This window comes from Sminthopsis crassicaudata, chromosome 3 (genome assembly GCF_048593235.1).
Source record: "Sminthopsis crassicaudata isolate SCR6 chromosome 3, ASM4859323v1, whole genome shotgun sequence".
NCBI classification, from domain to species: Eukaryota; Metazoa; Chordata; class Mammalia; order Dasyuromorphia; family Dasyuridae; genus Sminthopsis; species Sminthopsis crassicaudata.
Window position 1 is genome coordinate 15,294,209 of NC_133619.1, and position 25,952 is coordinate 15,320,160.

The 25,952-nt window shown below is 37.3% G+C and overlaps 1 protein-coding gene across 1 annotated transcript in view; it reads right to left on the minus strand.

The window, feature by feature from the left end:
* Positions 1-25,952, minus strand: part of VEPH1 (ventricular zone expressed PH domain containing 1) — a 189,035-nt gene that overhangs the window by 116,178 nt on the left and 46,905 nt on the right. Inside the window, 2 exon segments of the mRNA XM_074298072.1 lie at positions 15,728-15,937; positions 22,414-22,580. Of these exon segments, the coding sequence (XP_074154173.1) occupies positions 15,728-15,937; positions 22,414-22,580 (377 nt within the window).

Sequence of the window (25,952 nt, forward strand, 5' to 3'; positions counted from 1 at the left end):
CCTATTTTATAGGCATTCCCTCAATTTCCAATTCTTTGCCACCATAAAAAGAGCTACTATAAATATTCTTGTGCAGGTGAGTTCTTTTCCACTTTTTATCATCTCTTTGGGATATAAACCTAGTAGTGGTATTTGCTGGATCAAAGGGTATGCATATGTTCATAGCCTTTTAGGCATAGTTCCAAATCATTCTCCACAATGATTGGATCAACTCCATCAACAAAGTATTAGTGTCCCAATTCACCCATATCCTCTTTCCTTTTCTCTTATATTAGTCAATCTGATATTTGTGAGGTGGTACCTCAGAGTTGCTTTAATTTGCATTTCTCTTATCAATGGTGATTTAGAGCATTTTTCCATATGACTGTAGATAACTTTAATTTCGTCATCTGAAAACTCCCTGTTCATATTCTTTGACCATTTATCCACTGGGGAATGACTTTTTTTCTTATAAATTTGATTCAGTTCTCTATATATTTGAGAAATGAGGCCTTCAGTAGAACCACTGGCTATTAACAATTGTTTCCCATTTTTTCTTCTTCCCTTTTTTAAATTAAAGCTTTTTATTTTTAAAATATATGCATAGATAATTTTCAACATTCACTCTTGCAAAACCTTGTGTTCTAAATTTTTTCCTTTCCCTCCCTTCACTCCCTCCCCTAGATGGCAAATAAAATATGTTAAATACGTGCAATTCTTCTATACATATTTCTCCAAATATCATATTGCACAAGAAAATCAGATCAAAAAGGGGAAAAAAATTGAGAAAAAAAAAAACAAAAGGCAAGCAAACACAACAAAAAGAGTGAAAATACTCTGTTGTGATCCACATTCAGTTCTCTTCGTTTTCTCTCTGGGTGCGGTTGATTCTTTTCATCACAAGACCACTGGAACTGGCCTAAATCATCTCATTGTTGAAAAGAGCCACGTCCATCAGAATTGATCATGGTATAATCTTGTTGCCGTGTATAATGATCTCCTGGTTTTGCTCATTTCACGCAGCATCAGTTCCTGTAAGTCTCTCCAGGCCTTTCTGAAATCATCCTGCTGGCCATTTCTTACAGAATAATAATATTCCATAACATTCATATACCACAATTTATTCAGCCATTCTCCAATGATGAGCATCCATATACTTTCCAGTTTCTTGCCACTACAAAGAGGGCTGCCACAAACATTTTTGCACATACAGGTCCCTTTCCTTCCTTTAAGATCTCTTTGGGATACAAGCTCAGTAGAATCACTGCTGGAGCAAAGGATTTGCACAGTTTGATAGTCCTTTCATCATAGTTCCAAATTGTGCTCCAGAATGGTTGAATTAGTTCACAACTCCATCAACAATGTATTAGTATCCCAGTTTTCCCACATCCCCTTCATCATTCATCATTATCTTTTCCTGTCATCTTCTGCTTTTCTTCTAATCTTGGTTGCATTGGCTTTGTATTTTTTATTTAATAATCAAAATTATCTATTTTGTATTTCATAATGTTCTCCATCTCCTCTTTGGTCACATATTCTTCCCTTCTCTATAGATGTGACAGGTAAACTGTTCCTTGCTCTCTTGATTTGCTTACAGGATCACCCTTTATGTCTAAAACATGTAGCCATGTTGAGCTTATGCTCATACATGATACGAGGATATTGTTATATACCTGGTTTCTGCCATACTGTTTTCCCAGCACTTTTTTTGTCAAAGATTGAGTTCTTATCCCAGAATCTGGAATCTTTGAGTTTATCAAACAAGAGATTACTATTGTCATTTACTTCTATAACTTGGCTACTCAATCCATTCCACCGATCCATCACTCTATTTTTTAACCAGAACCAAATTACTGCTGCTTTATAATGTGGTTTTAGATATGGTATATCTTCCTTTACATTTTTAATTAATTCTTTTGATATTCTTGACCGTTTGCTCTTTCAGATGAATTTTATTATTTTTTCTTATTCTATAAAATAAATTTTTGGCAGTTTGATATGGCACTGAAAAAGTAAACTAATTTATGTATAACTGTCATTTTCATTCTCTTAGCTCAACTTTCCTATAAACACTTGATATTTTTCCAATTTTTACATCTGGCTTTATTTGTGTGAAAAGCATTTGTAATTTTTATTATGCTTTGTTTATTTTAAAACATTGATTGTTACCTTAACCAGACTGACAAAGGGATCTATGATACATAAAAAGATTAAGAACCCCTGACACATAGGAACCTGCAGTATCATTCCTACTTCAGTGTCTGCTGGGATTCTAAGCAAGTGTAGACAATCATCCTCTTTTCAAGATTTTTCAATATTCAAAAAATACATCCCATAGTAATTTCTCTAAGCAAACAATCCAACTTTCCCAGAGAGTCATAAGAACTAGTACACAAATATTAAACTAACAGATACGTTTGTTTTTTTTTTGTTTTGTTTTGTTTTTTTCTTGAGGCTGGGGTTAAGTGACTTGCCCAGGGTCACACAGCTAGGAAGTGTTAAGTGTCTGAGACTAGATTTGAACTCTGCTCCTCCTGAATTCAGGGCTGGTGCTCTATCCACTGTATCACCTAGCTGCCCCCCAGATAAGTTCTTAAGGGAAATTCGAGCCTAGGTAGGATGAGTCTCCCATGGGGAAGTGTCAAAGAATTAGCTGGCTATCTCCAGTGAGATCTCCTTATTGGGTCGTAGCTCCCTAAGTCCTGTTCATTATCATATGCTTTATTACATGTTTATTATTACATTATATTTATTTCATGCATCTCTACCTACAAGAGCTGAGCAAAAACTTCAGTTATTCTAGGTGCAACTCCCTACAAGGGAAGCTGATAGCTGCTTATACTCCCTGTTAAAAGTCTTCTGCAATTAGAAAACTGAAACTGCAGGCATATATTTACTACTCAAATGTCTCAGAATGTACTGCCAGGACTGCCATCAACATTGATTCCAAATTCTAGGAATTCTTATTTTCTAGTCACTTCAAATCTCTTTGAGGAACACCAGATGTTTCTGTATTTATTTTAACTTCATTTATTACTTAGCAGGAAATTAACTGATGTTGAAAACACTATGGATCAGTGGAATTTTTGAACATTGATGGTTTACCTACATAAATATAGCAATCATACTGGCTAATGGAATAAAGTTAAACAAATTATGATGAGAGTTTGAAGCCTACGGACCAAATTATCATCCTTCGCTTTGGGTTTAAATTAAAAAAAAATTTTAAAGTCCTACTTTAAATTAAGTAGGACCAAATCTCTGATTTGTATTCCTAAAACTTTAATGTTTATTTAATTTCATCCATAAACAATGAAAAAAGACTGAAGTATAAAGCTAACTCAGGACATTAAGACAGATTAGGTGTTTGTTGCTCATCCTACATTTTCTAAACAGGTCAACATTATGAATGAGTGACATTTTGACTTGTGTGTCAATTGGATTTAAATGATGCAGAATTGCATGAAGTCATCAGCCTACTCTCTCAGGACAAAAGTCAGAATTCCTAGTGATCACTTAGGATACAGTGGGTAAATGTAGTGTCTTTGATGTCTGATTAAGTTCTAAGCTCTCTATAGTACTTCTTTCCACAAACTTCATGTCCTATTAAAATAAACTGTTTATGTCACCTATTCTGCCAGGGAAGTCTTTACAAGGTCAAGGTAGACATCCCTCTAACTCATCGATGGATTACTCTCAACCTGGTTTAACCCATTTGCCAAGATGATTTACCAGAATGAGGTCACTGCTACAGCTTCTTGGAGCCACATGTGAGAATTAGGTAACATGTAGACCCCCATAGGTGGGTGAAAAGCCCTGAAAAGGTTCAGCAATTAAATTACTATTGATTAGAGAATTGCAAATTAACAACTCTTAAGTACTACCTCATATCGATTAGATTGGCTAATATGACAGAAAAGGAAAATGATAAATTTTGGAGAAAATGTGGAAAAATTGGGACACTAATGCATTGTTGGTGAAGCTTTCAATGGATCCAACCATTCTAGGGAGAAATTTGAAACTATTCCCAAAAGACAAACTGCACATATTCCTTAACCTCACAATACCATAACTAGGTTTATATCCCAAAGAAAGATTAAAAAATAGAAAAGGACCTACATGTACAAAAAATATTTATAATAGCTCTTTTTGTGGTGGCAAAGAACTAGAAATTGAGGTAAAGTTGGGGAATAACTGAACAAGTTGTGATTGTGATGGAATACTATTGTGCCATAAAGAATAATGAGTGGCAAAAAGTTATCAAACTGTGCATGCCCTTTGGCCCAGCAGTGTTACTACTGGGCTTATATCCCAAAGAGATCTTAAAGAAGGGAAAGAGACCTGTATGTGCAAGAATGTTTGTGGCAGCCCTCTTTGTAGTGGCCAGAAACTGGAAACTGAGTGGATGCCCATCCATTGGAGAATGGTGAATAAATTGTGGTATATGAATATTATGGAATATTATTGTTTTATAAGAAATGACCAACAGGATGATTTCAGAAAAGCCTGGAGAGACTCACATGAACTGATGCTGAGTGAAATGAGCAGGCCCAGGAGATTGCTGTACACTTCAACAACAATACTATATGATGATCAATTCTGATAGATGTGGCCATTTTCAACAATGAAATGAACCAAATCAGTTCCAATAGAACAGTAATGAACTGAACCAGCTACACCCAGGGAAAGAACTCTGGGAGATGACTAGGAAACACTACATAGAATTCCCAATCCCTCTATTTTTGTCCGCCTGCATTTTTTATTTCCTTCACAGGCTAATTGCACACTGTTTCAAAGTCCAATTCTTTTTGTACAGCAAAATAACTGTTTGGACATGTATACATATATTGTATTTAATTTATACTCTAACATATTTAACATCTGCCATCTGGGGGAGGGAGTGGGGGGAAGGAGGGGAAAAGTTGGAATAAAAGGTTTGGCAATTGTCAATGCTGTAAAATTACCCATGCATGTATCTGGTAAATAAAAACTATAATTAATTAAAAAAAAAAAAAAAAAAAAAGAATAATGAGCAGGCTGTTTTCAGAAAAGCTAGGAAAGACTTAGGTGAACTGAGTGAAAGTGAAGTAAACCAGCAGAACATTATACACATTAACAGTACTGCTCCATGATAATCAGCTATGAATGATTTAGCTCTTTTTGACAATACAATGATCTGAAACAATTTCTAAAGACTCCGATAAATGATACCCACATCCAGAGAAAGAATTGACGGAGTCTGAATGCAGACCAAAGAATTTTTTGAGTGATTTTTCATCTTATATTTTTCCTTTTTTTTTCCCTTTTGGTCTATTTCTTCATTTACAACATGATTAAGATGGAAATACATTTTACATGATTGTATATGTATAACATATTAAATTGCTTACCATTTGTGGTAGAGGACATGAAAGGGAGAAAATTTGGAACTCAATTTTTAAAAAGAAATTACTGTTAAAATTGTTTTTATAAGTAATTAGAAAAATTAATTACTATTTAATAATAATTTTAAAAGGTTCAACAAGTCTCTCATTGGACATATGGATGGACCATACAACTGGCAGATTAAAGGATTATTAAAGACAGCAAGTTATCCAGATGTCAAAAAGGCAACTGACAACTTCCTATCATTTTTGTGGACAAAATAGCAATAGATAAGTGCAAGATAAAGGACATTTGGGTGGATTTGGATATAGTTTCATGCTCTAATTCAAAAAAATTGCCTTGGGGACATCTTAAAGGAGGTCTAAAGAGGTATGTCCCAGGACACTGAATTAACAGAGTGGCAGCCTCAGAATTAGGAATATGATATTCTTGCTGTATTCTATCTTATTTAGACTCCATATATTAGGGGCAGTCTGCACACTACATTTTATTAATAATCATGGCAAGCTGGGAGATACCAGAGAAGGGTGATTGGAATCATGAGTATAATGAAAGCTATTTCAGATGAAATTTAAGATGAAAAGTGAGGAATGTTTAGCTGGGGAAAACTAAGACAGGCAGGATATTATACTTGTCTTCAGGAGTCTAAGGGGCTATCATGTGAAAAAAAGATTAGCCTTATACTTCCACAGACATGATATTTTGAGTGGAGAATTGGATTGAGATTCTGGAGGTCATGAGTTCCTAACTTGTCTCAGAAACTAGCTTTTCATGTGATTCTGGGCAGTCACTTATCCTGTCTGCTTCGGTTTTCTCACCTATAAAATGGGATAATAGCACCTAATTTCTAAAATTGTTGTGAGTTTAAAATAATATTTGTAAAGCACTTTACAAACTTTAAATACTTTAAAAACTATGTAAATGGTGGTTATTATTATCCTTTAGGATAGAATTAGAAGCCAAAAATAGGAGCTGCAAAATGGCAGATTGAGTTTGATATAATGAAAAATGTCTCAACAATTAGGGGTATAATAAAGTAAAATGGATTGTCTCAGAGGTACTGGGTTGTCTCTCACTAGAAGTGAAATTTGAATAGCTACTGTTCAAGGGGATTTCTGTTTAAGAAAATGTGGGAGTAGGTGAATTTCATCACTTAGTTGAGATTCCTAGACTATGGATATAAGTTATATGTTTATTAAGAAACCATAGAATAATTAACATTTGTTGATGGAGTTGTCCACCCTTATAAAGAGCTGATTTATGTGGATAGTTTAATCACAGGATCATTTTTCTCAAACATATACTTTTTCAGTCCCTCAGGGAATCCTCAAAAGAAAAGTGCTATAATTGTATATCTATAGCATCATTCCTGTAGATCATTAAAAGGGGATGAATGATTCAATTTCCCCAAAGGGAAATCCTGTCCTACCATCAGGTGGGCACTGGCAGCTGGTGGAATGGGAGAAGGGCAGAAAACAGGAAGTGGATATAAGTTAGTTCCAGAGTAAAAGGGAAATGTGGAAGAACAGAAGTGTCATATATTTGACATTCAGTACAGCTCAATAAAAGTGTATTTTATCACACACACACACGCACACATGCACAAGCACACACACACTCAAAAGTTTGCCCAAGGTCGCAAATCTTGTGGAAATGGGAATTTCCATTGAATGATTTTAATTAAGTCATGGTTTAATAAGTTAAAGGAGGAGTCAATCCATCCCTAACTGGTGTTTCCTATAGCATCCCATCTCTCGCCCCCTGCTTTGGTTCTCCATTTGTCAGGAAGTTTTTAAAAAGCCAGATAAGCATGACAGGTATGATCCTCAGCTGCATTTATTCTGTTTTTCCTCTTCTTCCTGACTTTGTGAAAGGTCTTCCGGACATCCCTGAAACCTGACCTGGTTGAATGCAATCCATTTCTCTGAATGAGAAGTGTCCAGGTCTCTGAGAGCAGCGAGGACATAAATCCTCTAGCTGCTTAGTTGGCATTTTGGCCAGTTGGGAAAATGAGACCAAGTACACAGGATCTAACGCCCATTTCCCCCTGACAGCAGAAAAACTAGGAAGAAATGCCAAATGATCAGTTGCCAAAGGACCAAATGAGATCATGTTGACAAAACGCCTTGTGAACTTTTAAAGCGCTGGGAAAGTGTCAGGTGTGATGATGAGTGACAAGAGGGGCTGCCTTGTTGCCCACGGGCCCACGATATGCACATGAGGTGAGGTGCTACCTAAACTCTCACTGCGGTGACAATTTCGAATACTATAGGGTAACACAGAACAATAATTCAAGACATTTTCTCCCTTGTTTTCAGCACTTTGAAGTGGCTGCCCAGGAAATCTAATAAATGGAAAAAAAAACACCCTTCCAGAGCTGCCCTGATTTACTTGGTCTGGCCATTACTGCTAATGAGACCATATCCTGGTGGGAATTAGACTATTTAAAATGAAATGGCTTTAGTTTCCTTTGGTGTGGAGGTCAAATTGACTTGAGTCAACTTTTCGAGGAGAGCCAAAGAATTGCTGAGGAGTTCTCCTGTTCATATCTAGCCAGTGTCAAGAATGATACAAGGAAGACATCTTCAGTGGTCCGAGCACCCCCAGCAAAGACTCAGCTGGCAAGGTCCAGTCCAGGCCGTGTGCCACAGATAGGACTAGAAAGTCCAGGTGAATGAAAACAATCATTAACAAACAAACCTTCCAGAATCCCACTGCAATCCTTTGAGAACAAAAATTGATTCTGTCTGGATTTATAGATTTAGTTTTTTAATAGATTTATATATAATATAAATAAGTAGATATAGATATAGATTTAGTGATTCAGTGTTTGGTTTTTTTTTTTTTAAGAAGGGCATAGTGACTGAGTTGTTTTTAGAGCTGGGAACTCTTTGTGCCCTCCTTAAAAAAAAAAAAACGAACAAAGGGCAGCTTTTTAGGGAGAAAGATGATGAATTCAGTTTTGAACATGTTGAGTTTATAAAATATCCAGGTTTGATAAGGTCAAGGCAGAGCTCAGAGCATGATGATCAAAGTAATTTTGAGAAACATGGTTTCTGGGCAATTCATTTTATTAATAAGATCATTATGGCAGAAGTTGGATGGTCATTTGATCATCTCTCTTAGACCAAAGACAAGATGGTGTGACTCACTTTTCAAAGATTTGGTGTTCCTGAGGGTTGGCAATCAACTCTGAATGGATAATACATTATAAGATGAGTTATATTAAAATGAAGGACTGAGAGTCACCCTTGGACAGAGATACTATGTCTTTACTCAGACCACACACAGCTTTGGGCTATCCAGAGAAAAGGAACTGTTTCTACTCAAGCTTGAATAGAACATGTAGCTTCCTCACTTTACATTAAATTCCTTGGAAGATTGGGTGGGATCTGACCAAGATTAAACAGAGCTAATTCATTAATTATCAGTAATGTCCTTCAAGAGAATGGACTTTGGATGGAGAGGAAAACTCTAGATCTCCCCAAATTATTGGTTATTAAAAGTCATTTCTCTTAAGGTTATAGATGCAAAGATTGGGAGTCAGGGGGCAGCTAGGGGGCACAGTGGATAGAACACCAGCCTTGAATTCAGGAGGCCCTAGGTTCAAATCTGGCCTGAGACACTTAACACTTTCTAGCTATGTAACCCTGGGCAAGTCACTTAACCCCATCTGCCTCAGCAAAAAAAAAAAAAAAAAAAAAAAGGTTGGGAGTCATATGAGTGAGGTGGTAATTGAACCCTTGGGAGCAGATGAATTAACCAAGGAAAAGAGCATAGGGACAACAGAAAAGACCAATGGTAAGAGAAAATCCCTTTTGGAAGATAGGTGAAGATCTAGCAAAATAAAACAAGTCAGTCAGCAATGTAGGAAGAGAACCAGGAGAGTAATGGCATCGAAGTTAGGAAGAACCTATAAGGCTGTTGATTTCAAGCTGTACTCAGTGGTCCTCAAACTTTTTAAATAAGGGACCAGTTCAGTGTCCCTCAGACTGTGGGAGGCCAGACTATAGTAAAAACAAAAGCTCATACTCTGTCTCCACCCCTCAGCCTATTTGCTATAACCCAGCAGGCTGCATAAATGTCCTCAGAGGGCCACATCTGGCCCACGGGCCACAGTTTGAGAACCTCTGGGTGTACCTGATTGAGAATCAGAGATGGGACTCCCCAGACTTCTCTTGAAAACTAGCAGCAATGAGCAACTCACTTCCTAAGAAAATCCCTTCCACGTTTTGACAATGTTCATATTTAGGAAGATTTTTTTCCTTTTTAAAATAATAGCTCTTTGTTTTCAAAATACATGCAAAGATGACAAACATGAAAATATGTATAGAAGAATTGCACATATTTAACCTCTATTGGATTACTTGCTGTCTAAGGGAGGGGGTAGAAGGAAAGAAGGGAGAAAAATTTGGAACACAAGGTTTTGCAAAGGTGAATGTTGAAAACCATCCTTGCATGTACTTTGCAAAACTGGTGTTCCAAATTTTTCTTCTTCCTTCCTCTCTTCCCTTTCCCCTAGATAGGAAGTCATCCAATATAGGTAAAATATGAGCAATTCTTAAGGGAGATTTTCTTAAAACCAGATCCAATTCTGTTCCAGTATAATTTCTCCCCACTGCTCCTGGTTCTCTCCTCTGAGGTCCAGCAGAACTAGTCTGATCTCTTCAGCAGCCACTTTGCACGTTCTCTTAGTCACCTTGAGTCACCTAGAGGTTGAATGACTTGCTTGGAGCCACACAACTAGTATGTGTAAAGGGCAGCATTTGAACTCGAGTCCTTCCAAATCTGATGCTGGCTTTCGATCAACTACGTCTGACTCCCTCTTGCCTTCCACAGAGCAGGATGCTTAACAACTGTTGGCTGAACTGATCCAATGTGAGCCTGGCTTCTCATATATCTCATCGGTCTTCATATTGTGAGGGAGCCAACACTGAAATCCAAGGAGGGGGGAAAGACGCTTTCTGTGGCCGTCTGGTGCCTTTATGCTGTCTGATAGGGCTCCCAGAGCACTCCCCTGCTCAGTCCTGCTGCTGTTAAGTAAACCTGGCTCTGAACTATTCACTTCCATCCTTTCTTAATGGGTTTGAGTAACAAATTCCCTAAAATGTTAATAGCTGTTCAACTTGGGAATTGTAGTATTCCTTAATCCAACGGAATGTATATGATGAACTTTTTTTTAGTGTACAACTTTTTTTTCCTTATATGTTATAAATATTTCAAGGTAATGAAATTTTTCTCAAAGTGAGAGAACATAGTACTTTTTAAATAAAAACTTTATGACTATAAATGGCAAATTAATTAAAAAGCATTTCACAAACACTACATTGCCAGGTACTATGTAAATGAATGGATTCATTAATGTGTTCATTTTAGACAGGTTCTTAAAGGGAATTGTGGGTATCAAATTATTTCTGCTCAGTTAGTTTCTGGTTTCTGTCACATCAGGGGTTGTATTTCTTGGTGCCGGAGCAAGATCAGCAGATCCCCTGTAGCCGTCGTCAACCAAAGATGGATTATTTATATTCAAGCATCTTCACAAGACCCTGCTCCAAGGTCTCATCTGACCTGGTGTTAACCCTTAGTCCCGAAAAGTTCAGCTAATGGAACATAAACTCTGGCAGGTTCCATCATGCTAGAAAGGCTTTCTGTATGGTTCCAGTACAAAGTACATTGGATATTCAAGGGCTGGCTTAGTTCAGCATGTAGAGGAATTCTTTGTTCATGGCAACCCATAAAATAAAAGCACAAAACAACCCTCAGCTTTATGGGGTACCCCTTCTATTTCTGTAATGATGGTAGTAGAGAAGTGAAAGGGGGGGAGAAGGGAAAAAGTATTTATATAGTGCCTACAATGTGCCAGACACAGTACTGTGTTTTTACAAATATTATCTCATTTGATCCTCACAACAACCATGCTGTTATTATCCTCACTTTACAACAGAAGAAATTGATATCCACTGAAACTAGAAGAAAAAGCAGGGGGTTGTGAAAACCTTAAAGCAGGCTCTCATCGCTCCACGCCTGGGCCATTGCGATAACCTTCTGGTTGCTCTCCTTGCCCCGAGGCTCTCCCCACTTCATATAATCTCCATTCAGCCGCCAAACTGATGTCCTTAAAACACGGGTCTGATCATATCATTCTCCTATCTAGTAAATTCCAGTGGTTTTCTGTCACCTCTAGGATGAAGTGTAAAATCACGTTTGGTTTTGAAGTCCTCCATAATCCAGCTCCTTTCTAACTTTCCTAAGTTTTACCTCTTTCACCTCTTTGTATTAGATGATACAAAGACACTGGCTTTTTTGCCATTTTCCCTACAAAACTCTCCATCTTCTGACTCCACCTTTGACTTTCCCCTTCGTTTGGAAAACTTATTCTTGTCACTTCTGTCTCCTGGATTCCTTGATTCTTTCAAGACTCAGGTCAAATCTCATCTTCTGTAAGAGTTCTTTACTAATACTCCTCTTCCCTCACCACTGCCTTCCCTATGAGATTACGTTTCATTGTATATTTTGTTGGCATATAGTTGCTTGCATGTTGTCTCCCCCATTTTCGGTGAGTTCCTTGAAATAAAGTACTCTCTTTCACCTTTTTTGAGTCCTGAGCACTTTATATAGTACCTGACACATAGCAAATACTTAACAAATGTTTCTTGGCTTGACTTGGTATTACTTAGCCACTGGTACGGGAGAATATGGGCAGAAGTTACACAGGATGGGCAGGCAAGAGAACGTGCCGAACTGCATCTCTGCAGGCAAAACACTAATTCAATTGTTGCCATTTAGTGGTTCATGAAACGACAATGGTCTAAGGGGTTTACCCTAACGATTCTTCCATGGCACCTTAAGCAATAATTGCTGCAAACATATTTTTCTGATCATGTTACAAAATTTATGTGTGTGGCAACAGGCATGGACATGTTTGAAGCATTATATAAGCAACTCAAAATCACTAACATCACGTACACAATGATTTTGGTGTTCGTAAAGTCATTACATCTAAGTACAGTGTATTCTTGCAGCTTTTCAAATTGTTTCCGAACCCCTCCCTACAAGGTTCAACATTGGAACATGGACTAATTCCCAATTGATAGTTAGGCCCATATGCATACTTCTCTTTGTTTTTTTGTAAACTGCAACAGAGTAACTTCCTTTTCCCTCATTACCTTTTAATTATAACTTATCAACTATGTAATAATGATCAAAATATTATGAACATTTGCATTCTTGCAGTGCAAATGTCAAAGTCTTTGAAAATCGTGATTGTTGGGCACACACATTACAAGCCATCTTGAAACCATCAATGCAATAACAAATGTTCTGCAGAAACAAATTCTAAATTGCTTCTTATTAAATTATTGACTGTTTTCCAATTAAAACTTATTGTTTGCTTATGTTTGCTTTGGTCTGACAGATTTCCACATAAACTTGTTAGCAACATTAATAAATTATTCAGTTTTCTGAGAGTCCAGCCAGTGCACTAGTAAGAGAAAAGAAAAAAAAAATCAAATCTCTAGAGATTCTTCCCTTACAAAGGCTAATTTATACCATTGATATTCGAGCCCTTGACTTCCTGTTTCACTTTGTGGACTCCAACAACAAACAGATCAGCCCAAAAAACTCTTACAAAGGATATATACAACATAAAATACACAAGCCTAGAAGGGTACTCCAAAGGTCTTAGTGCAGTTTTAAGCTTAGATTAAAACTCAACTAAGACTTTTGGAACACCCTATATGCAAACATTATTGAAATATGAAGCAATATATACAACTGAACTTTAAGTTTATCTGATATTTAATATAGCATTGGTCAACCATTAGAGAAGTCAATACTTTATAATTAGCTATTGATTTTTATTGATTGGTTAGGTCCACTACATTTTTGTAATAGAATATTTTTACCTTATTTTTTCCAAAATAAAATATAAAAACTCAACTCAGAACCAGACTCAAGACTATTTTCTGAAACATATAGCAAACTTTTGTTGAATTCCTTATTAGACTATGTTAAACAGCTTGTTTGTGACTTATTTCTCTAAAATGTTTGTAAAGTAAAAAAATTAATATGAAATACTGAAGATAATAGTAAGTACACGTTTGCTTCTTTTATTTTATAATTTATTCTTTTATTTGTTGGGCAGAAATGCAACTTTTGTAATAATAGGTAGAACAAAATTTTAATTTTAAAATTATGCTTATTTGATTTTTAAATTTTTTTATTTGGAGCTTTTAATTTTAATTTTGGAGCTTTTAGGAGACAAAAATTTATCATTTTAGTTATGGTACCTACTAATGAATGAAGCTTAAAAGTAACATATTAAATCACTCTGGGGATTTATAACCTATTGTTTTAATTGTTAAAAGATGTTGGAGAAGCCAAAAAAGTTGCTCTGATTGATGAGCTCATTGATTTTTGGAACACTATCAGAGCCTACAAACAGCATTGTCCTCTCCACTGATTGTTGGGTAAAGGTATTGATGCTCTCACTTGTAGCAACCTGATAATCAAGAGGCCAACATAGCAATGTCAAAGAATGGATTTTATGAACTTGGTTAAGATTTAAGCAGTAATCCAGTGATGTTTGTAGCTTATCATTCTTAGCTCAAAGGAAAGAAGAAATCTGTATTATTGTTGGAATACGGCAACAGTAAATAGATTTGTCAGGGAAGAGATCTTTGGATAGTTTCTTAGAAGAACTTATTTGCAATTAGGTGAAACTTCTTAAGCTAATTGCTTGATCTTGAAGTCCAGAGAGAATGGCAGTATGATTTAAGACCAAATATATGTCCCTCCCCTTACCCCCCTACCCAATCCCACCCTTTCTTTGGTAAGTCTGAGCAGATAGGACTAATATTGAGCCCTGTGCTTCCTACTGGGACAGAAGAAAGATCTAAAGCTACTTTAGGCTTTGTTTTTCTAATTGAAGCTATACCTCAAAATTTAAGTTTTTAGAAAGCTACAGAAAGGAGTAACTGCTTATCACTGTCTTATCCCCACAATCCATAAAGTATGACTCATAAAGAATTGAGTTCTGAATTCTCCCAATATGATGGAGACTTGAAGTTAAAACTGAAGGCCCTGAGTCCTCAATCCTATTGAGAACTGGCTGCTGAGCTAGCAGGGTGTCCTGCATAAATGACTAAATCTCTCTCTCTGGTGAAAAGTGTGTGTGTATGTGTGGGTGTATGTATGTATGTATGTGTGTGTGTATACACACACACATATATACTCATCTGTGTATAAGTGTGTGTCTGTATACATTATAAATGACAGATAATCCCCCACAGATGCTGTCAGGGATGGGAGGTGAACAAAAAGTACCTTTAATGGAAAGTAGGTTATGAGCTTACCCTTGAAGGAAGCCACAGAAGCCAAGAGGTGGAGGTGAGAGAGGAGAGGCCTCCAGTTATGGAGACAATCGGTCAGCAGAAAGCCAAAGCCTCCATGTGCTCTCAAGGCCATTTTGCCAGTTCGCTGTTCAAATATATCACTCTTCCTTTTTACTCTGGATCTCCCTGATGCCAGGAATGCTCTTCTTCCTCATCACCTCTTGGGACTTTTAGCCTTTCTTGATACTCATCTCAAATCCAACCTTCAGGAGGCCTTTCCTGCTCCATCCCTACCCATCCCTCCATTCCTCCAACAGCTGCTACTGCATTTCCCTCTAAGTGATTTTTTCATGTGTTTCATCTGATCTAAAACTGCCTTCTATTGTATGTGTGGATTTCCTTGTTCAAAAAGAGGCTCCTTAAGGTCAGGGGACCTTCAAATCTCCAGTGCTTACTTAGGACAGTGTCTAAAAGGGAATAAGTGCTGAGTAGACCCTTTTTGATTATTTACCTTCCTGAAATCACAGGTCACTTTGAGACACTCTGTTTTTATAGGTAAGCAACAAACATGTTGGTAGGGTGGGAAGGGAAAGAAGAAGAGGGGGAGAAAGAGAAAGAAATAAAAGAGGGAAAAGCAGATGGAGAGAGGAGACAGAAAGAGAAAGTCAGAGAGACAGAGATTCTCTCATCAGAGTTATTAGCAGAATTATCTTCCTTCTCTACAAATCAAATGTTCTTCCATTCTGACTATGGGGATTACATTCACAAAATCCTATCTTTTATCCAGCCCAACTACCATTTATACTAGTAGAACATAGTAAAGTAAATGCTTAATAAAAAATATACACTAGCAAAACTGGCACCCCACTCATCATTTCTCTTTTCTATCTACTGAGAGAACCTTGCTAAGATGAGACCCAACATCTGCCATCACTCTTCAAAACCCCATTTTCTAGTTTCTTAGACCAGAGTAGTTTAGAGAATGATTTAATCATCAGCAGAATTTATGGGTTAAAAATATAAGTACTTACTTCATTCACATGCCCAACCGCTCCATAGATTCTTGCCATTTGTCCAATCAGGCTGGGAAAGCTTGTCCCAATCTCCTTCAGTGTTGGAAGAAAATGACTCAGAGCTGCTGGTTCGTAGCTAGATATTTCTGTGAGTATATTTAGGATAACATCACTGTGAGTAAGGTTCTTTAAGTGACCAATTAAGAGAGGAATACACTCCTGAAGTACCTAGAAATTAAGCAGGAGAGGGAAAGGAGTCATTGGAATTATCCTGATGTGTAGGGCCCTTATAAGTTTTCAAAACATTTTCCCCATGATAACTCGAGTAGAATAAGCATCATTACTTCCAGTTCATAGAAGAATTGAAGGCTCACAGAGATGAAATGACCTGCCCAAAGTCAGTGAGTCAAAGCCAATATTCAGGAGAAAGGGATCAAACACAACCATACCCCCTACCCCCCAATTTGTCAATGTTTCTGATACAATACAGCTGCCTCTTGAAAAAGAAATAAATCATGTAATGACTGGCCTAGACTTAGACTCTCTTCTCCAGCCAGCAGTCCTGGAGGCAAATTATTGCTTTTTATTTACTTTTTAAAAATGAAGCCCCCTCTCAAGTCCCACTGCTGATGACAAGGACTAAGAAACACACTTGCTAGAGAGAGATGAGGAAAATACACTTTGCCATGTCTGGAATCCACTCAAACCTCATCAGTTTGGAATTTCAAATCAAAGTCTTGATGACTCCAATTGACTTGCTTTTTATAAAGACTGGACAGAACTCATAAAGAAAGAAGGAAGAATGTTTACAAAAGCCTCTGCTACCACTAATCCTTTGTAAATAATATCCTGATGAATATGGGGCTCCTTTGGAATATTGGCGTTCCTTTAAACCATAATGGGGAGGGTATTAAAATTTAAAAGGAAAATAGGAGATATTAAAAAGTGTTGGCTTCTCAAGTACTTTAACCAAATTGGGAAAATGTGACTTGAAATGATGAATATTCAAAAATCCGAGGGAGCCTTCTTATTATCCCCAAATTCTGATAGTTTAAGCCAGAGATCTGGAAGTGGAAAGGACCTCAATGGCAAACTAATCAGATATGAGTTTTAAACTAATCAATAGCTAACTTTCCTGATGAAGAAACTGAGGACAAAAACCTACAATTCATAAGATAGAAAATGCTGAACCAAATTTGCCTCATTTTGCCTATGTCAAGCCATTTAGTTATCAAAGTCCCAACCCTTTTGTTTACTCCCCTTTAAAGGAAAAGATCCAAGAAGTGGGGGGAACCTCCTGCTAAAGAACATAGCAATAGATGGCAAAAATCATCCATCATCTTTGTGAATGTCTAGGAAAACCTGAGAATACAATGGTAATATTGCTCTGTTTGGAGTTGGAAGACTTGGCTTGAAATCCTCAAAGTTCTGATGTTTATCTCTATGCATACATTCATGTACATTGTATATACATATGTATATGCACAAATACAATATGTATTTGTAATTGTTGCATAAGTAATGCATATTATACATGTAATATGTATAAACATAAAGACAATTTTTGTTCAATATGTGTATACAATATATGTACACACAATATATGTATACATAACACTACACAGATGTATACACAATGTATATGTACATATATGAATGTGCAGGTATAGACATCTAGACACAAATACATGTTGTTCAGCCATTCCAGTCATGTCCAACTCTTTATGACCCCATCTGAGATATTTTTGGCAGATGCTAGAACAGTTTATTTTCTTTTCCAATTCATTTTATAGATGAGGAATTGAAATAAACAGGGTTAAGTAACTTGCCATAGGATCTTAGGCTGGATTTGAATTCAGGGACATGAGTCTTCTTGACTCCAGGTCCAGGACTCTGTCTAGCTGCCCATGTATATGTAATATCTCCATATAAATAGAACCCTACTTCTACATACTAACTACCAGTATGACCTTAGTAAGTTACTTCTATAAAATGGAGTGGGGCCAAATGATTTCCTGCTCGTGTTAGATTCTTGACTGTAATTCTCTAGAAAGACTCTCTGAATAGAGTTGGAAGGGATCATATTAGATGGCATCTGGTTCAACGTCCTCCCTGACCTGATGAGACCCAAAGAGTTTTGAAATATCTGAGTTCACAGGAGTTAGAAGCCGGATAGCTGAGACTACCAGCAAAGTCTCCTGGCTATTAGGGTTCTGGCCACTGAATTGCTTTGTGACTGGGGCTATTTATATGTGTCCAATAAAATCCCTTTTGACTCTGCATTTGGTATGACATTTTAGGGCTGTTTGAAACAGCTATAATTTCATTAATACAGAGAACTCCTAGGGCAGAAAGTCTTTTCTCTCAATGTAGATGAGCAACTTCCTGAGGACGTAGTCTGAGAAAGTTGCTTATGCCGAGACTCTCACTGTTGAGTGACTTGCTTCAAGTTATACGTTTGTTCAAATTAGAGCTTATTCATTTCGAGTCTGGTTTTCTATCTACTATACCACACTGTCTCTTACTGCACTTTGCCGCTTACATTAGTACATCCTAAGTGAAGGCAAATAGTAGGTGTAATGCAAATGATTTATTTATATAAGTATTTGACTAATCACCCTTTACAGCAGCTGACTAATTACAACATCACAGACAAGCTTAGGTATAGAAGAGTTTGGAATAATTAAAGTCACTATATCAACAACCTCTGAAAATTGTACCCATGGTTGAATATGTATAATTGCTAGAAGACCTTTGCAAAGTTGAATTTGGGTAAATGGAATATATGAATGAGCAGGACTATAAATATCTCAGAGTTGGACAGCGATTATATGTCCTAATAGGGAGCCAAGAAACATCACTGGCAATATATAGTCGAAGTGTCAGCCAGCTGCTTAGGTCAAGTGAACATACTTGACCTGAGGCTGTCTAAAGGGGAAACTGCTTGCACATTTCCTGGCCTATTCCACAGTATGCCATTTTACAGACCTTGCTCTTCATGCTTCATTCATGTAAACACCAGCCTCCCTCTGTCATATGTGTCTAGGTCTTGGTGGACCTAACTTTCTTGTTTAAATCAAAGCACAGATCCCAAATAAATGGGTGAGTTTTGTCAAAGTTGCACAATTAATCGAATGCAACTGATCAATCAAAAAGCATTTATTATACAACGGCTAGGTGTCAGGCATTATGTTAGGCAGTGAGGATACAAAGACAAAAAAAAAGGAAATATTCCTTGCCCTCAAGAAGCTTATATTCTATCAGGGGAATATAGATAAACATAGAGTAGGATCATTAAATCTGGGGTAAAGACAGGGAGAAGAGCATTGACTAACACAAGCAAAATGTAAACTCAATGAAAAACTATCTTAGGTGTGTCCATGACTAATGATGATCAAGTCAGAAGATTGGCTTTTGAGTCTGAAGATTGGCTTTTGAGTCCTGGGTCTACCATTGATTAGCCAAGTGGTCTTGAGCAAGTCATTTAAAATTTATGAGCATCAACTTTCTCAATTTGTGTAATGATTTCTATCCTCCCAATTTCTCATGGGATTTGTGAGGACCAGACACAAATGAGAGATGACTTTGGTAGAGTTCTCTTAAAATATGAACCGGAATAATGATTTCCATTACTACTCTTAGCAAAAGAACATTCATTTTTTCCAAGTTGATCAATAATATAATAGGAAGCCTTTTGCTTTGTACTTCAAATAATTTATAACTTCCCTGCTTTAGAGAAAAGGAAACTAAAGTCTAGAAGGCAGCAGAGTGCAATGGATAAGAAATGGGTTCAGATCATGTCTCAGATCCTTGCTAGCTATGTGGGAATGTCACCTTCACTGTGCCTCAGCTTCTTCATCTGTGAAAGGAAGAATATACACTTGATGATCTCTACAATCCCTGCTAGCTCTAAGTCTATAATCCTGTAAAGTTGAATATCATGCCCATGGTGCTAGTAAACAGTACAGTCAGGATTGGAGCCTTGGTCTTCTGGAGAGTTTTTCTTTTTACTTCCTATTATTGACTCCTTATTAGCTGTAGCCCACAGATTCTGATTTGGAAAGAATCTTAGTTGCCATCTCTTCTATGATCCTCTAGATCAACCCAAATTCCATAGACTATAAGTGACTGGTTCAAAGTCACATAGAGGATCAATGGCTGAGCCAAGATCTGACTGACTCTTGAGTCAACACTTTCCACTGTGCTATGGTGCTGTTCTTTGTAGTGATAGAGGACAGTCAAGAAATTAGTTTTCACATTATAAACATGATGCTTCCTGTGTCTATTTGCCTATCAGAGGAAAATAGTACTGTTTCCTTTCTTCTATATACACTGGCATCTTTTTTGGATGTCATGAGGTTAACACCCTGAACTCGGAGGAGGGAGTAATTACATAATGTATATGTAACATGAATTATTTCATTCTGATAACTCAACTGATCAGGGTAGGGTGATATTAAAGCTTAACATAGCTTTGATTCCTGTGAATGACTTCTCAGTAGAGATCACTTCAGTCTCTAAAATACGGAAATAAATTCCACTCAGATGATGGGGGAATGTAAGTAGATTGGGAAACACAAACATGAAATTACAAAGGAGAACTACAGGTGGAAATAGAATAGAAAAAAAATTTGAGCCAAAAGAAACCACTGACTGGTCATAAGGTAAGAGTGAGGACTAATTAGTGAACCCATATGTCCTATTGGGGCCCTCATAATGTTAAGGTAAGGCAAGAAAGGAACTACTGTATTAGGAGGACCCTGCGTGAAGTTGTGGGAGAATATTGGACAAGCATAATATAATACTGGTCGGTTGAAGGAAATTGGAGGAAATATGGGCCAGATATATTTTAATATTTCAGCCCAGGGTGATTATTTTGATTGCCAAAAATTGATTTTCCTGAGGAAAATCAGGAAAGCCACTTCTGCTTTGCATGTGATTGGATCAAAGGAGATGTCAGCTAAGAGAGCATAGAAGGAATGAGAAAAAAGGGGGGAAGTGAGGGCAAAATAAGGGGGGAAAACCTCGAGTGTCTGATCTGATGAGGAAGTGATCAGAAATGGGCATTTAATATGCAATAATCATGGGGATCATGGGGACTGGTTTTAAAATCAGAAAAGAATAGGTGCATTCACTTTGATTCTATGCCTTGGCTACAGTGTGCTTAATCACCCCCTGATCAATGAGCCTCTATTAGGTTTCCAGTTCTTTAGTACTTTTTTTTTTTTTTTTTGCTGAGGCAATTGGGGTTAAGTGACTTGCCCAGGGTCATACAGCTAGGAAGTATTAAGTGTCTGAGACTATTTAGTACTTCTAAAAAAGTGTTGTTTAGACATCTGTTTCAACTTTCTCTCTCAATAAACCCTTTAACTAGCTTTAGATATTACTAGCCAAATGGACAGATATAATTTTCACTTTCATTTATTGTCCTAATCTCTCCTATGTGTGTGTGTGTTTTACGTATCAAAGAAACAGTAAATATGTGAAAAAAGGTGGAGGCATTGAAATCACATAGCCACTGGGCAACCAGGTTCCAGACACTTGGCCACAGGTTGGCTGGGTCCAACACCATCATTTAAGTGTAGAGGGGCAATTACACATGAGCAATAGCCAGGAAGCACTTCAAGGACATTCAAAATGAACTGGCATACAATTATGGCAATAAATAGGGGGCCAGAACTGGCATATAGTTATGGCAGTAAATAGGGGGCCAGAACTGGCATATACTTGTGGCAATAAATAGGGGGCCAGCTGCAGGCAGCAGATTGAATTAGCTCGGTAGGAGCCGAGACATGCCAATGACAGTCACTGAGCCACAGATACATGCAAGCAAGATTTATGGGCTAAGTTTGCTCTCATTGTCATCAATAGATTTAATAGAGAAACAACTAAATGGTGGCCAAGCATTTGTTTGTTCATGAACCATGATGGAAATAAATGATAGATACTAAGACAAAGGACTAAAGTCCCTTTTGATAGTAGAAACAGACTACCCCATGACTCAGGTCATTTGTGTGGGGACTTACTCACTCCGTACCTATATGGGAAGCCATAGCTTCCAGGGATTACCTCAAGTGTTGTCCCTGACCTTCAGATGGAACCATAAAGATTGACCAGAGATTTGTGGGACACCCATTCTCTCCAGTTACTGGTTCCAGCCTCTGACTATGACTTTCCCATTTACATGGCTCTAGGAAGAAGAGATGAGTATTTTGGGTTTACTTGTTAATCTATATGTACATCTCCTAATAGAACGTAAGCTACTGGAGGGCAGGGACGGTTTCAATGGTATCTGTGTATCCCCAGTGATAGGCACAGAGAAGCCCAGTAGGTACTAAGAAAATACTGAGTGACTGATTCATTTTATTTTGAGACAAGTACATTTGTGTCTGTGACCTATATCCAAGTACACAAGATCACCTTGTACACGTTGGTATTATATATCTGTCCTTGAGAGGTAGTATGGTATAGTGTAAGAGTCAGAAAATCCTATGCTCGGCTCCCATCTCTGATACTTGCTAGCCATGTAACGATGGGCAAGTCATTTAATTCCATCAAGACTCAGTTTCCTCCTCCACAAAGCAGGATGGTTGTAGCTGCAATATTTATCTCACAGCTTTGTCGGGAAGCTCAATTGAGATTTTATACATATAAACAATCTGTTGTTTTTATTACCAATATGCCTATATAAAATATGCCTTTACCATGGGCCGTTTCCTTCTTGCAACTATCTGCAACAGCCTGAGAAGATGGTGTTGTTCTGTTGACTCCAGCTGACACATCAGGGTCACCAGTTCTGTCACATGACTGTTAATTGGTTGGGGTTGCTTTTCATACACAGAAGGCAAGACACGTAACAACATGGAGTTGCCTGTTAAAAGGATAATAAAATCAGTTCATTCACTTGGGCTCCATAACTTTTCCGGCTCATGTGAGACCATAATCATGTCAGGATTGAACTAAGAAGCATCTATGGGATGTAGTCCCCTCTCACTTGGTGAAAGACTCATTCCTCTCCTGAGCCAAATAATAACAAATGGCGACCCTATTCCCACAAATCACTGGCACGACTCCTGTCAGAGCTTATTCCACAAGTGAGGCAACTGATGACAATTAATACCTAATGATTGTTTCTACGAGTGAAGCAGTATGGGACAAATGGAAGAATTTGGCAGTGAGAGAGTCCCAACCTTGGGAGGGAATCAGTCCAGACAGAGGCTGACAGATATAAGTCTTGCACAGCCTTTAATTGAAAACCAAGTTTTATCATAAATATAAGAGGAAATGAAATGAAGAAAAGAAAGCAATAGATTGCATTTATGTTCTCCTTCACAGAGCAAGAGAACAGACATCTGGAAATGATGCTTTACTTTTCACAATGAGCAAAGATGGTTCAGACTCCCAAATTCTAGCAGCATTTAAGGGCTGCCAGAATATGGCTTAACTGTCACTCGTGATTTTCCACAAACACAAGCATCAAGTATTACACAAGCTTCAGGTGTTCATCAAGCAAAGAACATATGGGAAAATCTGTTTATCACTGCAGAGAACCAGCCTTCCTCTCAGAATATTTCCAAGTCACAAAGCAACTCTTTTTTAGAGAATGAGGAGCACTGTACTCAAAACTCTGAAATGGAGATTTGTGTATAGAAAAAATACATAAAAGAATCTAAAGAGCAGGGATTACACGTAAATACACATGCATTCGTGTGTTTCACTGTGCAGACTTATGCAGGCTATTTTAAGAAGTGAGCAAAGAAAGCGTCATTTTAAAACCTCCAAAGTGTTAAAACTCAGAATGATAAAAGTTCGACTCTAGAAGAAACCCAAATCCTGGGTGATATCTTTCAGGGGCAGCAACATAAGAATTCAAACTGGAAAGTTAGGAGACATTTCACAAAATAAAAATTAGTGTCACTACTTTTTACTTGTACCATCCAGAGCTATGAGATGTCACAGCTAGAAGAATTTAACATCATTAGAACCAATCCACTCATTTTACAGAAAGGGAAACTGAGCCCCAGAGCTGTTGATCAACATCTAAGATTATATAGATATTAATAAGAAGATATATTAAAAGCCACAAATTTTTTTCCACTATGTCATATTATCTCTCAGTGACAGAGGGATAGTAGATATCTCTTGATCTGGCACTATTAAACTTCATTGCTTTAGGGATTCATAAGGCACAGGGAACTGGGAAAACACAATACTTAGGAATTTTTGAAGTCACTTGGAAAACAGAATATCCTAGATTTCAAGGGATATATTTATTATTCCTTGAGAGAGAAAATGGGGGGACTAGTGGTAGGAAGAGTGGTAGTTGAATAGATGCGTAAATAATGCAAAGCAGTTTGAGAACATAAAAAAGCATTGACAACAATGTAATCAGGGAAAGTTTCAGAGAGGAAATAGCACTTAAATTGACCTTATTGTTCATTTCTTGTGAGTGATCATGACTTGCTTTAACTTTACAATTGGATCACTGTGCTGTCTATGAAATCTGCCACCAGGTTTCCCAATTATGCTGGACCATTCCTTGTGAGTCTTGGAATGATTCTCTGATAGAAATGTCTCACTTTGGAACTGACTTTATGACTACAAATTTGACCTCCTCAACTGGAAAGATATTGCTTTAGATTTCTTTCTTCAATGTTCATAGTGTTTTCTCTCACTCCAAATGGGAGATCATCTCTAGTTTGCATCCTGAAAGCCCTGGGAGGTCACATTCCTGGAGTTCTTTAGAATCCCATCCCTGTAGAAATCCGCAGGAGCATGGTCCAAGTTTCTACATCTCTCCCAAGTGAAGTTCAAAGCCATATTCTCTAACAGCATTAATTATTAGGCTGTCAGAAACATAGGTGAGACTCCTACCTCAGTGCCCACTCTGGAGACCAGTGCAGATTCCTCAGAAAGTAGGATTCCTTTTATTTGGGCCAAATCAAACCAAATCAACAGGCATTTGTTAAACTCTAGAATTACAGAAAAAGGAAAAAGCTCTATATTACCAATGGGTATATTACCAGATAATTCTCTTCATGTCTGACATCTTCCTAAAGAGGCTGGCCAAGAATCCTTCTAGCAGCAGTCACAACTCTTGAATTTCTCCTTTTGAATCTCTGGCATGAGGTACTGAAAACAGAGCTTGTGAAATTTGGCTTCACGGAATCTGGTTTCTTAATCAAACAGTCTGGAGCTCTAGAGAGATGTAAAAATGGTTTCCTATTTCCTGAGAGAGATCCAGTCCTAGGATCCTGGTTTGTCCACCTGGGACTGGAATTTGGTAGGAATTTGACTCAATATGTGCCATCACTTCCTCCAGAGATTATGAGCCTCCTCTGATAAGATCGGAGGCTCAACTCTGCATCCTTCTTTCTAACACACATATATATTCACTTCCCTAGGAGTGATCTTCACACTCAAAATAGACACCTACAAACTAAAGTAAGGCAGAAGTACTTTAGAATTAGCAGGAGAGATTCCGGAAGCTTAAATACACAGTTTGATCCCAGAACCTTGGAGAAAGTGTCAAGAGATCTTGAATAAGTAAATGGCCCTCTGGTAACAGGCCATCAGGCCACAAAATATTCTGGTGATAGGTCACCCATCTAGACAGAGTTCACACTTGCTTTGAATTCTCATCTCTTCCAGAAATAAGGATTAAGAATATTAAAAGTTTACAATAAAGGGTCACTCTGTGTCAGTTAGAGACACATTTACTCACTTATTCAAAATATCAATTTTAAGAGAGCTAAAATTTAAGGTATATATATATATATATATATATATATATATATATATATATATATATATATATACACACACACACACAAACACATACATAATGTATAGTAAATAATAAAAACTGATACACAATTCTAAATAATAAAAACTGATACACAATTCTAAAAAGATTTTTAATGTTATATATTTAATATGTGTGTACATGTGTGAGTGTGGACATACTTTTTCACTTTTCAATTGAATTGAAAATAAGACCAAAAATAACTTCAATAAAAGTTGTGAGCCAATTTATGCTACAAACTTATAAACACACTTCAGCCCAGAAATGACAAATAGTCACAATCTAAATTTACTCTTGAAAAATGATCCTAATCCCCAAGCACAGCAAAGTAAGCTGGTTTCCTTAGAGGTATATATTGGAAGAGATTTACTACTGGAAGAAGAAAACAAACATCTCTAAGATTTATGTATTTGTCTCTTCTAGTTCTCCCTTATCCTC